The 17,000-nt window shown below is 35.9% G+C and overlaps 1 protein-coding gene across 3 annotated transcripts; it reads right to left on the minus strand.

Annotated features, from left to right (window-relative positions):
- Nucleotides 1–1,747: 1,747 nt before the first annotated feature.
- On the minus strand, nucleotides 1,748–9,039 carry LOC122311111. 3 transcript variants are annotated; one of them, XM_043125506.1, is made up of 5 exons: nucleotides 8,236–9,039; nucleotides 7,501–7,572; nucleotides 3,225–3,443; nucleotides 2,479–2,734; nucleotides 1,748–2,364 (listed from the first exon to the last, which is right to left on the minus strand). In XM_043125506.1, exons 3-5 carry the CDS (start codon nucleotides 3,391–3,393, stop codon nucleotides 2,022–2,024), a joined length of 768 nt encoding a protein of 255 aa, XP_042981440.1. In that variant the 5' UTR covers nucleotides 3,394–3,443; nucleotides 7,501–7,572; nucleotides 8,236–9,039; the 3' UTR covers nucleotides 1,748–2,021. The 3 variants fall into 3 exon arrangements, with proteins under 3 accessions (XP_042981440.1, XP_042981441.1, XP_042981439.1); XM_043125507.1 differs by lacking the exon at nucleotides 7,501–7,572; XM_043125505.1 differs by having other exon boundaries at nucleotides 7,501–9,039.
- Between the last annotated feature and the right edge of the window lie 7,961 nt (nucleotides 9,040–17,000).

Here is a 17,000-nt window from a genome sequence, read left to right on the forward strand (position 1 = left end):
TTCACTTCAGGGAATGATATAGAACCAGTAGGACGTGACTGGTGATTTCTTAACAAAAGCTCATTATTTTGCTCAGCTAATAGAAGACAAGATATAAGTTCAGAATATTTTTTGAACTTTCGCTCTCGATACTGCTGCTGCAGGAGCACATTCGAGGCATGAAAAGTAGTCTATGTCTTCTCTAACAAGTCATCATCAGTGACTTTTTCACCACATAATTTCAATAGCGAGCTAATTTTAAAGAGTGCAGAGTTATACTCATTAACACTCTTGAAGTCTTGCAACCTCAGGTGCATCCAATCATGACGAGCTTTTGGGAGGATTACAGTTTTTTGGTGTTCATATCTCTCCCTTAAATCATTCCACAAAATAAGTGGATCTTTCACCGTTAAATACTCAGTTTTTAATTCTTCATGAAGATGGTGCCGAAGGAAAATCATTGCCTTAGCACGGTCCTGCAAGGACCCTTGATTTCCTTCTTTAATTGTATCTCCCAGGTTCATCGCATCCAGATGGATCTCAGCATCAAGGATCCAAGATAAATAATTTTTTCTAGAAATGTCAAGAGCAATGAATTCCAATTTTGTAAGATTTGACATTTTTTACATATATAAATCAGGAATATAAAAATATATTGAAAAACCTACTTGAAGTAGAGGACTACTAGCTTCAAAATCGTCAGAACTTTTGTGCTGATAACGTGTTATGAAATCATAGAAAAGAGAGAGACATAACGTATAATAAAACTTTTAAAAGGAGAGAGAAAGAGATAGAACTCAGAAAGGTTATGAAACTTATGAATTTTTTAAAGAATTCAACGATATATATAGGCGTACAAAGGGGACTATGCTTGCTCACTATGCTAGCACTATGCACTATGCATATGTCGGCCAACTCACTATGCTGGTACTATGCTAGCACTATGCACTATGCATTTGACGATTAGATAAATGTGGTCATACAATTCAAGATAGTTTATAACAAAAAGAACTTAAAGAATCCCATTGCCGTTTGGCACTTTATCTGTTTTTCTAATGAAACCGGGCGGGCTGGTTTTATTCCATGGGCCTGGGTCTGATCAGGGGCCGTGTAACCTGACCTCGTTGCTCGATAAACACGGGCAACTGACCATATACGAGCAACTTGTCTTATTGCTCGATTTCGGGAGTCTAATTAAAGAAAAATGATATTTATAATTGTAATTATATAAGTGATGTGTAATTATTTTTAAAAAAATAAATTAATATAAGACTTATATGAAAAAAAAAAATTAACTTTTTAATTGTAGACCCCATTTATTTTTAAAGCGATTGTACGTTTACAATTTCACGACTGTATATAGTATTGCTCAATTAAAAAAACTATCGGACTAACATCCAATTTAGGGGAGGCCTAATGTCAAACTTTCGTGCACCATTTGACCAAATGTTTTAATTTAATTCCAAGCAAATGAATTACACACGATCGGTACTTGGGATTGAAGCGGCATTTTATTGGTCTTCTAGCTAGGATTTTAGTGATGGGGTAAATGAATCAGTGGGTCATGAGTTCCACTACTACAGGTTGAGATCAATAGGATTCTCATTAATTAAACATTCCTGTCCACGGTATTCAGAGATTCTTAGGAGAAGAAATATCAGCTGCTTGCTTTTGGTTCATTTTTTTATTATTATTATATGCCCAAAAAAGCTGTTTTGTTACGAACAGGGCAGAAAAGATGTGAGCACCGAGAGGGGGAAGCCTTTCCTGATACAAAAGTAATATTCAATACTTTTCTATGCCCGTATATAAGGATTTTTCATTCATATTGACGTACAATGACTTGTTAACTCTGTGGGAAACCAGCCAGTTTAGAAAATAACCATTACTTGCGATGTTTATTTCTTGAGTTTTATTACATACAAGTACAGTTGCGTATTAATCTGTGTACCAATACTGATTTATTCATACTTAAAATTTAAATTAACACTATTTTTAATAAAATCTACTTTTTGATCAATCACATTATATTGATACACAGATTAATACATAATTGTGCTTGCAACTATATTTTTCCTTATTTCTTTTCTCCTCGTTTCTCTTCTTTTTCTTATCCTTAGAATTATCTTTGGATGCTTCCTTGAGTGTTGTTTGTCGGAGCTCCCTGAGGGAAGCTTTTTTGACTTCTTCCGCTTTTCCTCGCTAGTCTCCTCTTCTGAAGAATCATGTGACTTCAGTGTAGAAGGTTCCTCAGGACCATAGACAACATGGCGTCTCCATACATCAGCGCTCGTTGACCGATCTTCAATGGAGTCCAAAGAAGGTGGAAGGTACAGATCCGTTTCATCCATCCTTGGGCCAACACCACCTCTGCCACGTTTGGCCCTGCCATCCGGAAAACAAAAAAGATCATGTCAAACCAATGAAATCGACATATTTGAAGTAGAGTGATTCAAGAGCGCACACACAGAGGGAGTGAGAAAGAGCATAAATTATGACCTTGAGTGTAGAAACTCCTCAAGTTCTTCATCTTCCCTCGAAGAGCCACTCTCATATACTCTTTCACTTGATGAACATGAAGCACTTGCATTGTTAACATTCACAAGAGAACTCTTACTTTTGGTTACGCCGTGATTGTCAATACAGCTGCTGCTATTACTGCTTCCATTTCTAAATTTGCCTTTACATCTATCATCCAGCTCTAGCTCTTTTTGTCGGGCTCGCAACATCTCATTCACTTCCACAGATCGATTTGCTGTTTCAAAAACCAAAAAACAAATAAATAAATAAACCTTAAAGCTGAAGTTCACAAATCTGAACCATAAAATGTAATTTAAGAGGTAAACAAAACCCAACCACGCTGAAAAGATAACTTAAACTTCGAGTGAAGGAACCAATTGTTTGTTCATCAGAATTATGTTTTCCTCAACTCTTTGCAAACACCAGTTTTTGAATCCTTTTTCTATGATTGAGTTGTAGAGAAACTGAGTTGTATCAAATAAATATGAAAACCTATTTGGGTTAGTCAAGAAGGAATAAGGTGTTAAGAAACTGAAGGTATAATAATGTGCCTCGATTTCCATGAAGGAAGATACGGACCACTTGATATAGCAAACACTCATCTTTCCTCATAAGTCATGAAGGATTGAAATTCGTTACAAAAACTATCCTTCATAAAAGGCAACGCAGTGCCAAATCAACGAAAAGAAAGAAGATATTATCATTACAGAAAGTGTAGAACTAACCTTCTTGTACTCCAAGAACAGTTGCACTTAGAAACCGTGAATTGGGCCGAAACCGTGAATTGGGTTGTTTAAGATAGGCTTGCACACCTTCCTTCTCTGCTTGTCGCCGCAATTCTGCTGCTTCTTTCATAAGCATTGCAGCTATTCTGTTCTCCGTCTCAAGATCCATCTGCTCTATTAGGTTGCAAATGGCAAGAAAAATAGGAGGATAACTCAAAGCTACAAGAGGCAAAAGAAACCAAATATAAGCAAATCATTCAAATGAAATAAGACCACTTAGCAAAGCAAACTACAACCAACAAAAACTTCAAAAATGTAGCACCTTTTTAGCCTAACATCAACAGAAGACGAATTATGGTCATACTACAATTAAATGATCCAAAAGGAGCAGACAAAGGCTCAATTAACAAAAAGTTCATCAATTTTCAAAAACCAATTTCGAATTATGGTCATACTACAATTAAATGATCCAAAAGGAGCAGACAAAGGCGCAATTAACAAAAAGTTCATCAATTTTCAAAAACCAATTTCAAATATCATCCACTACGTCAAGAAGAAACAAAACCTTTTGGATTCTATCTCTCATAAGTTTTCTCATGATTCTACATACAGTAAATTATTCACAAACAGTGGTTTTCAATTTAAATAAAAAATAAAAAGAAACTTCTGGGAAAAAATATTACACTATATATATTAAAAAAAAAAAAGAGGCTTAAAGATCTCAAATTTTTTCTTCTCCTAAATTCAACAAAATAAAAAATATACCCTTCTATTGGCAATGGCTAGATGGTCTAAATTATGACTAGAGTTTGAGATTTTAGCTATAGCCAAAACTTTTGAAAAGGGTGATCCATGTTGGACTAGCTATCCTAAAATCAAAATAATAATATAATATTATATATTTTATTTATTTTTTTAATATTTTTACTTTTATTTTTTATATTTTGTAAAATCTTTATATGATAATTATGCTGCTAGTAGTCAGGTTTTATACCTCATCCTTGTAGTCACACAAGTTTTAGAACAAATAAAACCTGCAGTATATATATGTTCAGTGTGTATATATCTCCACATATTTAATCATCACTGAACCATGTAAAACCTCCATAACTGGCACTGGCATAAGCACTGAGAAGCTGTTCTTTTTGCATAAACATCAAAGAATGAAAACTCAGAATTTGTCTTTTCTTGAGTACTCAAAATGGAAGCACAATCTTGGCACAAAGAAAATGTTGATAAAGAACAAAACATATAAAAATATTCAAAAGGGACATAATAGATATGTTCTTCTGTTGCAAGATTACATTGAACTCATCTACTTACACTCTTAAAACTGTCAAAGTGACTTAAAGTGATCATTAATTTCTCAAAATAAGTTGAAAAAGTCATTTTAAAACTTTCTTCCTCATCTAAGACCGAAAACTCATGCCACATATTTCTACATCACAATTCACATAGATAATAATAATAACAACAAAGCAAGACTTTGCATCAGTTGAAATGGCATCGCCCATTTCGTCCCAAGAAGTTGGAAAATTGCTGTCCCCAAGACCCTAGCCACTTCACAGTGAAGCAACAGGTATAGAATGCAATGTACTCTTTAATGTGAATAAGCTGAGACAACCAATTCAACATGACAACAAGAACATGTGAGTGGATTAAAGAAATTCAACATGGACAATGAAATTAAACCAGCAACTCTTTCACATTTCAATATCAAACCAGTGAAAACCAGGTCATAAACCAACAAGTTTTTACCCAACTCATAAACTAGGTCATGCCACATTTTAGTAGATTCACTGCTGATTTAGTCATTACATTTCAGTATCAACATTTCAATAAACCACCAACTCATAAACTAGCAGTAAATTCACATTACATTTCAGCATCAACATTTCATAAGAGTGCACTAAAACTCTATTTGCACTAAAAACAGTACAAACCAGTACATTCTTAGTCAAGACACTATGATTTAATTTTCAATACTAACTGTCACGACTCACACTGGCATATACATCTATATAAATAATGTCTCAACTTGGTTGTGAATGTATAGAACAAAGCAAAAAAATGAAGCAACTTGAAGAAAAAAAAAAAAAAATCAGCTTGTAGCTCTGTTCTTTAAGGCTTCATCAACAACTCTGATGCCATCTTTAAGGCTTCTACTTTGTCTGTAATTTGCTTATAACTTGGTGATTTGATATTTTAATTGTAAATAGCTCGGTGCTTTATTTTTGTAAATTATTTGGATTTTTTTTATGCAATTCATTAAACATTGCATGAAGGAAGAAAACATCATAAACAGTTGAAAAATGCATCACAAAGTTTCCCGCATCTCAATTCCCAAATCTATGCCCATCGTAGATCAGATCAGTTTTACCCATCTATGGTAAAGAACTAACAAACTAGTTTGATCATCCCTTCAATCTAGTTTGATTTATATATAAATTAACTACATAAATTTGGAGTAGGTCATGATCTCCATTGTTCATGAGCTGTCTTTTGCTCATGTTGCTACTTCATATGACTTGATTTTATAATCCTTTAGACAAGTTAGAAGTATAATCTTGCAAAGTTTGTAAACAAAGAACTTTGAACACCTTGGAAAAGGAAACTTCCCAACAATGTGCCACTAGCTTTGGGTGGTACTTCGTGTTCATGAATTAATTGGTCTGGTAAAATTCTCGTGGATGTATGATTATTTGGTTCAATCCGAATATTCCATTCAATATATAGGCCAGGATGACACAACACATTTATCCTAGATTTAATGATAGATCTTTAAGCTTTGAAACCATACTTGAATATAGCCAAAGTCAAAATGAAAACTGAAAAAAGTTAAGTATAGAATAGCAAGCAAAATAAAGAGGAGAGCATGATGTATAGAGATAAGTCAATCAACTGCAACAAATTCTTCCACCAAACAAAATTTAGAAACTCTTTAAGGCGTTCCTTTGGGGGGGCATGGGGGAGGAGAAGAAATTTCATCTGGTTAGATGGAAGATAGTTTATGATTTAGTCGTATAGGGGGGGTTGGGAGTGTGTGACTTGATAACTTTCAATAAAGCTCTTTTGGGGAAATGGTTATGGAGATACCAATCGGAGGGGGATGCATTATGGAAGGAAATCATTGTCGCTCGCTATGGAGATACCTAGGGCGGTTGGTGTTCCAACGAAGGGAGAGGAGGGTATGGTGTGGGTTTATGGAAGTTTATAAGAAGGGGGTGGTCTTGTTTCGAGAATCATATTCGATTCGTTGTGGGAGAAGGCAATAGAATCAGTTTTTGGCAAGATGTGTGGTGTGGAGAGCATGCTTTGGAAAAAGCTTTTCCGAACCTTTATCGTATTGCTGCTAATAGAGAGGCTTTAGTTGCGGATATGCAGTCCCTCTATAATGGCACTTTTCAGTAGGATGTTCTTTTCAACAGGGACTTTCATGATTGGGAATTATCTTCTGTTTCAGATCTTTTCAACCTTCTATACTCCATGGGGACTCCTACGGCACAGTGTGACCGTGTGAAGTGGAGGTTTAATAATCAGAAGAAATTTACGGTAAAGGAGTATTACAAAATTTTGACCACACAAAACCACCCTCCGTTTCCTTGGAAGAATATTTGGCGGTCGATGTACCCTTCAAAGTAGCCTTCTTCGTCTGGAACGCAGCACTTGGGAAGATCTTGACCACGGATAACTTGAGGAAGATGGGGTGTGTAATGATAGATTAGTGTTATATGTGCAAAAAGAATGGAGAATCTGTGGATCACCTTCTATTATATTGTGAGATCACAAGGGAGATATGGGATGAGATTTTTCAAATGGTCAACATTGTTTGGGTTATGCCTTTGAGGGTAGTGGACATGCTGGGGAGTTGGAGGAAGATACAAGGTTGCCAACAAGTGGCAGCAGTATGGAAGATGATTCCACTATGTATCATGTGGAGTATCTGGTTGGAACGCACTATAGAGGAGCTAAAGAACTTTTTCTTTCAAAATTTATTGCTTTGGTTCTTTGCTATTGTACTAAATGGGGACAATGTTCATGATTTCTTGTCTTTGATTCCTAGCTCGTAGAATGTTTTTAGGTACCTGATGTATACTTCCTGTATACAAGGGCCATGCCTTTTTTTTTATGATCAATAATAGTTATCTTTTACTTATAAAAAAAAAAAGCTCCAAAAATAAAAATAAAAATGTCCAAAACAATTACACAATCTGTATTCATCCAAAAACGAGAGTGAAAAATTATTGTATATGTCGATAGCACGAAAAACACTTACTGTAATGGTTGAGAGGAGGACTAGAAACCTAAGTCTTCTGTGTTGGAGACAACAAATGGAGAATCGATTTGCCTGTGATAATCGAGAACGAGACCAGTGTTCAACATTAGAATTGCAAAACACATGGCGATTTAATTACTCGATAAACCAGAAAATGAGAATCAAAGAAGCGGGAGAGAAGAGCAAGGAAGATGACGACACATCGAATGCACATACTAGAGGGAGAGAAGAGCAAGAAAGAGAGACTTATGGTTGAGAAAAACTAGACGATGACATCAAAGATGACCACTGGGGAAAAGAGGATGCTTGCGGGTTAAAGAAGAGCAAGGCAGGTATGTGAGAATGGGGCTGAAAAAAAGCAAGACAGAGAGAATGGGCCTTGCGGGTTGAAGAAGAAAAGAACGACGGAGAAAATGCGGATTGGCTAGGTCGAAGAAGAGAAAATGGTTTCTGGAGAAAGAAAGAAGAGAGAGAAAATGGGAAAGTTTCAAGATGATGAAAAAGAATAAAAGAGTTAACTGGAGGAAGAGAAATAATAAAATATGCTTTTGATTCCAGAACAGACTTCGCCAATCTTGGAGAGGAGCTAACAAACACTATAGCATAAATCTCAAATTTGAGAGGTTTAGCTAAGCCAATGCATATGTTTTTTCTCACATTTGCTTTTAATTTAGACTTGCATTGGCAAATGTAGGCCATTGCCAATGTTCTAAAGGAGGGAAAAAGAGAACTCACCGAATTGATGGATGAAGCAATGCAACTGTGTATACAAAGGTAGAGATCCAACACAAAATGGAGCAAATACGTCAATTTAGAATCCTCTCACGGCTTCGGATCGGAAAATTGCTTTGCAGAAAACCTAACCCTAGTTGGTAGAGGAAAGGAAACAATCGCTGGGCCGATAGGAAGAATAATGTAATGCGGTCATCAATCCATGCGAAATTCAATTTAGAATTACTAGTGGGAGGGAAAGTGCAAGGCGGAAATCCAATTTAGAATTACATGGGGAATCCAATCTTGACCGTGGACGTCATATAAGCTGCCCAAGCTTACATGCAGAATTCAATTGGTCGTGGTGCAGCGCAGTGGAGCAGAGAACAACCCTAAGATGGGGGGAGAGTCAAAGGGAGAGAGAGAGAGAGGAATGGGAACTTACTGGGGTGATCAACGGCAAAGAAAAAGGATTACGGCGGTGGAGAGGAGTGAACGCAGAGGTAGAGATTCGAGGGCTGGGGTGCTGGACTGGGGAAGGGGAAAAGAAGTAGGGATTTAGGAGGAGCAAACGCAGAGAGAGGAGGAGGGAGGGAGAGAGTCGAGGACTGGGGCACTAGACGGGGGGAAGGGAAAAGAAGCAGGGATTTGGGGTGGGCTGGGTTATCTTTCAGGCGTGAAATGGGTTGTATTTGGTGTCGAGCTTCTGCTTCAAAGAATTTTGGGTTATGACAACATAAGACTTCTGACTCGAAAGCTTGGAAATGAGTACACACTTTTCACGGCCCAAAAACAAAAAAGCAATGCCAAGAAGCCAAGTGGTGGTATTTAAAATCTCACAGAGGAAGCATATTTGTACGAGGATATCTAGACTGATCAATCTCATTACTGTCATATTGAACGTGAAAACAAAATCATCCCAGCAGGCTTAACTGCAAAAATATCATGAGACGAATGAAAATGACAGAATTCAAACAAGTAAAATATTGGAGAGTTGCTGTTTCTATTTCTGTCGTAATACATGTCGGCTTTTGTTCATTGTCGTGCTCTACCTTAAGATTCTCGATATGAATAGATGTTTATAAAGCAATTGGAATACGTGGTTGCTCCATGCTTTGAGCTTGAGCTTTTTTATTGGAGTTTGATTCCTTTTTCCTCGTCTCAAAGTGGCTTCTGGCTGGGAACCGGATTTGCTACATTCACTAATACAGATTTCTTATGCTGGACTACACTATTATTGGACCTTTTTGCGAGAGAAGATTATTAGAACATTTGCTTCAAATTGATAATGAATAAAATAGAGTTTAGATCACAAAGTACACTCGATTTCTACAACTTATGAAATAGGTTATGCAACCTGCAAATAAGAATCCCAAATCTGAAACTTGCTTGTGCTTAGGTCTAACAGTTTGCAAAAATCAAAGCAAATGATGGTGGGAGCAGGTGTGTCCATTCCTGCTCCAAAAAGAGATGCTGTAGAAACCAGTTGAATCCAGCTTCACTTGTATAGCTGCTTGAATCTTTTACAAGCTTCCATAATATTGTTCCTGTGACCAAAGGCACTAACCCTGACAAACTCTTCGCCAGCAGGTCTGAAACCACTTCCAGGGGTGATAACAACATGAGTTTTCTCCAAAATCTCACTGAATACATCCCATGAACTATCGCAAATTATTACCAATGGCAGGCAATTTCATGCAAAATTAAGCTAAACGAATAAAAAAGTACTATCACAAATTATTACCAATAAATAAAATCTTAAAAATATGACCAAATGAAGGCTAAAATTTTCACTTAATATATATCACAATGAAAACAGATAATTATAAGAGAAAAATGGGGACAAGTCAACTCGAGAAAAAATTTTATTCTTATTTTGGAGAAGAATAAATTACAGGGTATGATGAGTCTTGCACTGCCATTGTAACATCAGCCCCAAAAACAACCTGCCAAGAGTAGAAAGAAAGCAAATTTAGATAGTGATACAATTTAAATATATATATATATATAATGGAATACTTTGCTGGTAAACAAAAATCATCAGTACAAGCAAACAAATATAAACAGAGGCAAAGTTAATGCAAGGAACTCAAAACCAGTGTGTAAAATTAAACAAACCTGAAGGTGGGATATATTACATTTTACACCAACTGAAACAAATATATCATCGTCCTCTATACCAAGGTTGCTATAAAAGGTTGAAGCAATTGCAGCTCTCAAAGATTGCAAATCAGCAACAATGTTAGTCTTCATCTATCATGAAGTTTGTCATCAAGAGTTATAAATTTCAGTTGTCTCATATGAAACTTCAAGTAATCCACTTATAGTTGTCTCGATTCTATGTTCGATCGTACCAATTTAAACTTAGAGGATAATTGCCTAAGGTCAACAGCCAGAGTAGAAACTTCAGCCATACCTTTTTTGATAAGTAAAACTTCGGCTATACCTTAAATCAGCATAAATTCTAATACTATGTTGAATGGCAACTAAAAATGACTTTTGTAGCATCTTCACAAAAACATATTTTGGTCATTGATGTATTGTGAATAGATTAACAATATGACGCACAAAAAATGTCTAACCATATGAAATGGTTGTGTAACCATTCACAATTACTTTCTAAAGAAACAACACGAGTTTACATTTAAATCTATAGCCTTGATTCTAGATGTGGTGTTGAGGTTACACATAGTGACCATTTATACTATGAGTTCTCATTTTAGACAAGATATGAACAAGAAAGGTCAAATCTCTATCTTCAGCTCATAATTTTGAATCAGAAGGAGATCCGGACAAAATGGATGAAACAACTGAATGTATAACAATTAGCAATCAAGTTCAACTCCATGAAACAATCAATCACAAATCAAGAATGCCCCATACTTTTTCACCCTGCTCAGCCCCATAACCGCTATAACCCTTTAGTGTTGATAATTCCTCTGATCTCTGTCAAAGAGAGAACAATTTGATTCAGTAGTCAACGAAGCAAGGATCTACTTAATCATAAACCAGATAATAGATAAAAATGTGCAAGATTTCATAAAGACCTTCAATAACATAATCATGGAACAGTTTAATAATGCCAGGCAAATAGCAATCCTAAAAATGTTGTTTGGGTCAGCATTTAAGCAAGGATTCTGTAAGTTGTAAACTATAACCTTAATTTTGACTTTTGTATTAAACTCTCTGCTTTCCACTGAATGTAATCCATTGTATTAGAAAATAATATTCGTCTCTGTACAAGACTCAAAGTCCCCTATTTATACATTTTATACTTCACTAAGGTACTCTATACAAAAGAATAAAATAAACATACACTACACATGTAAAGAATGTAAATAATTAATATTACAATCTAATACTCCCCCTCAAGATGAACTATATATATTTAATAGTCCCATCTTGCCAATGAGATGGTTAAACTGATTTAAACCTAGAGACTTTGCCAAGACATCAGCAATTTGACAAACTGTTTTGACATGGAATAGCTTGATCACACCAGCTTGCATCTGCTTTCTCATAAGATGACAATCTATCTCAATATGTTTTGTTCTTTCATGGTACACTGGATTAGAAGCTATGTGAATAGCAGCTTGTGAATCACAGTATATTAAAGCTGGCTGTGAGTGTGAAATCCCAAAATTTGCTAACAAATTTTTCAGCCAAAGTATTTCACAAACCCCAGCTGTCATTGCCCTATATTCTGACTCAGCCGAAGATCTGGAAATTGTTTGTTGCTTCTTTGACTTTCAACTGACCAAATTATCTCCCAAAAACATAGTGTAACCAGTGACAGATTTCCTGGTATCTGGGCATGCTGCCCAATCTGAATCTGTGTACACTTTGAGCTAAAAATCAGTGGAAGCAGATGAGAAAAATAATCCTAAGCCAACTGTGGCTTTGACATATTGAACCACCCTATTTGCTTCTACCATGTGTGGTACCCGAGGCCTATGCATGAACTGGCTTAATCTTTGCACTGAAAAAGAAATATCGGTTCTTGTAATGGTTAGGTAAATCAACATACCAATTAATCTCTTAAATTGAGAAGGATCTTCTAACTCATCCCCACTTTCAGCATTCAAAATCAAATTTTGTTCCATGGGTGAAGATGCTGGTTTACAACCAGCCAAGCCATAATCTTCAATAATTTCCAGAGAATACTTTCTCTGACACAGATGCATTCCCTTAGCATATCTGGCTACTTCAAGTCCTAAGAAATATTTCAAAGGACCTAGGTCTTTCATCTTAAAATGACTATTCAGATATGACTTCAAGGCTTCTACAGTAGCAGTATCATTACTTGAGACTAAAATGTCATCTACATACACAAGAAGAAAGATAACTGAAGTACCCTCTTGCTTGCTGAAAAAAGAGTAGTCTGATCTTGATTGAGTAGACCCATTAAGCAACAAATTCGATGAGAATTTTGCAAACCATTGCCTTGATGCTTGTTTCAAGCCATACAAGGATTTCTTAAGTTTGCATACAAGTGTTGACTCCCCCTTGCTGTCAAAATCAGATGGCAATGACATGTAAACCTCTTCTTGAAGCTCACCATTCAAGAAGGCATTGTTTACATCTAGCTGGGTGTTTACCAAGGGGTAAAGGGACTAAATCCCAAGTGTCATTCTGCTCTAAAGCTGAAATTTCAGCTTGCATAGCTTCCCTCCATTCAGGATATTTGATAGCTTGAGAATAAGATTTAGGCTCAACAAGAATAGACGTAGAGAGAAAAACAAAAGATTTATGAGATGGAGAAAGTTTATCATATGTCAAATACCTGCTGATTGGGTGAGAAATGTGGGAGGAAGGAAGACCAGCAACCTTTTGATCAGTGGGAGAAGGTGAATGCAAAGCAACAACCTATTGACAGTGATAAGAATGAAGGTATGAAGGAGGGTGTCGAGTCCTAGATGACCTTCTAAGAGAAGGTAATGAAGAATTTGAATTAACATTACTTATCTCAATTTGTGGAGGAGCAGTAATATTAAAATTAAAATTAGGAGCAGGATTGGGTAGAGGACCAAGAGAAGAATCTATAGCACATGATGGTGTTGATGAAGAAGATTCGAAAGGAAATACTTCTTCAAGGAATACTACATCTCTAGAGACATAGCAAGTTTGAGTTTCTAAGTTTAACAGCTTGTAACCCTTAACACCAAAAGGATAACCTAGAAAAACAGACTTTATAGCTCTAGGAGAGAATTTAGAGCGAGCATGAGAGAGTGTTGAGCCAAAATATAAACAACCAAACACCCTAAGATGAGTATAAGATGGTGTTTTGTGATACAAAAGCTCATAAGGAGTCTTATTCAAAAGAATAGGACTCGGAATTCTATTAATCAAATAAACAGAAGCAAGGATGCTATCTCCCCAATAACAAAGAGGAAGTTTAGCATGAAAAAGAAGCGATCTTACCACATTAAGGATATGTTGGTGTTTACGCTCCACAACAAAATTTTGTTGTGGAGTTGCAACACAACTCAGTTGGTGAAACACTCCTTTGGAAGCAAAAAAAGATTTTATAGCAAATTTAGGTCCATTATCAGACCTAAGTGCTTTGATTTTGAGATTGAATTGTGTTTCAACATGAAGAAAGAAAGACTGTAGTAAAGATGCAACTTCAGACTTAGATTTTATTAGATATACCCATGTAGCCCGAGAATAATCATCTACTATGGTGAGAAAATATCTAAAACCATCATAAGTACAAGAGGCCATTGGTCCCCAAATATTACAATGTATCAAATCAAATGATGCATTACATTTATGATCACCAATAGGAAAAGATAAAAATTTCTGTTTTGCAATTGGAAAAGTGGTACAAGTATCAAATTTAGAATGCAAAACAGGAATAATATGTCGTAAAGATTGCAATCTAGAAGAAGATGGATGACCTAATCTAAAGTGCCACAAGGCTACATTAGATTGAATGGAAAAACAAGATATAGGAGTAGAAGATTCCCTGGAAATGATAGATGACTAAGGAAAAGTCAACCTGTAGAGGCCATCTTGCATTTCACCCATCCCAATCATCTTCAAGGTTACTAGGTCCTGCAAGAAACAATGATGAGGTTTAAGGATCAAACAACATTGTGATATTTGAGTAATTTTACTGACTGACAGAAGATTGAAAGTAAAACTAGGACACATAAAACATTGGTGAGAATAAGAGAGGAACTTAAGGCAACATCACCAATATGTGTAACCTGAGCAAATGTACCATTAGATAACTTGACAGAATAAGAGACAATAACACGCTTGCTGGTATAGAAACAAGGAGAATGAATCACGCAGTCTGATGCACCACTATCAATTTTTCAAGAATTCAAGTGAAATGAATCAACAGAGGCACAAACAGAATTAGACTTACCTGAAAAATTGGGAATTAAAGCCATGTTTACTGAAGAAGGTGGAGAGGAAGCAGTTGGTTTGAGTAAGGCTAGTAATTGTTGACACTGATCCGCAGTAAGTGACAAGGAAGACAAATCAGTGTTCTGAATAGCATTGGCAATGGCATTAACACCTTTAGTCTTATTTCGAAATTTATAGTTAGGAGGATATCCATGGATTTTGTAGCACCGGTCAACTATATGGCCAGAAATGCCACAGTGACTACAAGTGACCTTGCTACTTGTAGAAAGTTTAAAATTCCTAACTACAGGGTCTGGCTTAGCAGCTAAAGTAACAGACTCAACAGATATAGAATGAGTGTGCCTCTGACTAAGAAGCCTTTGGCATTCTTCTTGTATAACAAGACTAAAAACTTTGTTAATAGATGGCAGAGGTTCCAGCATTAAAATCTGACCTCTCACGACATCAAATACATCAGTAAGCCCCATAAGAAATGTCATCACATAACTCTGGTCATGATATGCAGCAAAGGTCTTGGATGAATTACATGTACATCCTTGACAGATGCACGCTAGTAGAGGTTGATAATTCAACAGTTCATCCCAAAGCACCTTCAATTCAATGAAGTAAGTACTTACATTGCTTTGATTCTATCGTAGGGCAGAGATGGTAGTCTGTAGTCCGTTCCCTTGAGAAAATCGCTCCTTTAATTCGAGCCACATCGCACGAGAAGTATCAATATAAATGACACTTTGAGCAGTTTTAGGAGACAAGGAATTTAGAAGCCAAGAGAGGACAATAGTGTCGCATTTGCTCTACGAAGAAAATAGTGAATCAGTTTAAGCAGGAGGATGAAGAGATCCATCAATAAAACCTAACTTGTTTCTCGCCTTCAAAGAGAGAAACGTAAATCGGCTCCAGGAATGGTAATTGCTTGTGTGAAGTTTCTCACTGATAAGGAGTACACTAGGATGATCCGCAGTCGTTAGATAGAAGGATTGCAAGGATTGGCTTCTACGTTGAGAACGGGAGGGGAAGAAGGGGATGAATCGGTCTCAGACATGATTCTAGGGTTTATGATTTAGGCAAAATCAAAATCAAAGAAACGAAATTGAAATCGAAGGATCTGGAAATGTGAGATGGAATCGAAATCGAATTCACACAATAATGAAATCAGAAGCCAAACGAAAATAATCGAACGAAATTAGGAGATGAAATCGCGTAGGAAGGACATGAGAAACAAAAAAAAAAATCACGGAAAGAAAGACTGGAAATACGAAAGGGAAAGTAAGGGTAATTGCAGAAAAAAATTCACTGATACCATATTAAACTCTCTGATTTCCACTGAATGTAATCCATTGTATTAGAATATAATATTCGTCTATGTACAAGACTCAAAGTCCCCTATTTATACATTTTATATTTCACTAAGGTACTCTATACAAAAGAATAAAATAAACATACACTACACATGTAAAGAATGTAAATAATTAATATTACAATCTAATATTTTGAGTCGGCAATCGGGACGGAGAGAGTTAAACTTCATAAATCACCTCTCCCAAGTTTCCAAACTGCCTTCGTCGTCGTCGTTGTTTTTTTTTTTTTTTTTTTTTTTATTGGTGATTCCATTTACTAAATTAGTTATAGAAATATTTTGAAGGAGAAAAAAAACGTAAGGAAGCGTAAAAACAGAGGAGAACAACACCAGGAGAGAGGTGCAGAGTAAAACCAGGAGCACCAAAAAAACAAATGAAACAGTTTCTAACAAGGTAAAGAAGTCATACCTTTCCCATCGCAAAAGTTATAACTTCTGGTATAGCCTCAGTAGTGTCACCAATCAGAGACTAGAAACATTTGAAAGCTCCAGAAAGTAGAGTTAAATATTGGATGAACTAAAATCCAAGAAGAAGGTAAGTCAAGAAGCTGATAACATAATTCTATGGTTCTCCCAAAAAATAATCATGTACCATAAGGTAATCACCGTTAAGTGAATGAAGTTTTTTTTTTTTTTTTTTTATCAACGGTAAGAGTGTAATAAAGAAAATAGGCGGACATGCATTATATACCTCTGGAAAAAGGGAACCTGCTTGAAGTTTGGCCAAGTTTCCATTGCGAGAGACATTTGTGTTGTAAGCTTCAAAAGATACAGGACACATTCAGCATTATATCCACAACGGGCATGGTAAGAAGAGATGCTTACAATTCCGTTCTGGTTTAAATAGATTTTTCACTAAGGTTGCAATTTTGTATGACAGGGCACAAATTTTCCATGTCCAATAATTTACATTCCAGCAATGACATCGGGAGGTGATCTGATCTTATTTCAACTCATCTCATTTCATCTTATTTTATCATTATAATTTTTTAAAATTTTCATACAAAATATAATAAACAATTCAACTTTTTTAAATTTCAATTCAATTTTTTTA

Source organism: Carya illinoinensis, chromosome 5, assembly GCF_018687715.1.
Source record: "Carya illinoinensis cultivar Pawnee chromosome 5, C.illinoinensisPawnee_v1, whole genome shotgun sequence".
In the NCBI taxonomy this organism is placed as follows: Eukaryota; Viridiplantae; Streptophyta; class Magnoliopsida; order Fagales; family Juglandaceae; genus Carya; species Carya illinoinensis.

Bases quoted from the DNA above. Each gene is read 5' to 3' on its own strand.
- LOC122311111 (XM_043125507.1), bottom strand. From the start codon at position 3,393: ATGGATCTTGAGACGGAGAACAGAATAGCTGCAATGCTTATGAAAGAA. The intron at 2,735-3,224 runs GTTAGTTCTACA...TTTTTGAAACAG, and splicing joins TGTTCTTGGAGTACAAGAAG to CAAATCGATCTGTGGAAGTG. The intron at 2,365-2,478 runs GTCATAATTTAT...TCCGGATGGCAG, and splicing joins GAGGAGTTTCTACACTCAAG to GGCCAAACGTGGCAGAGGTG.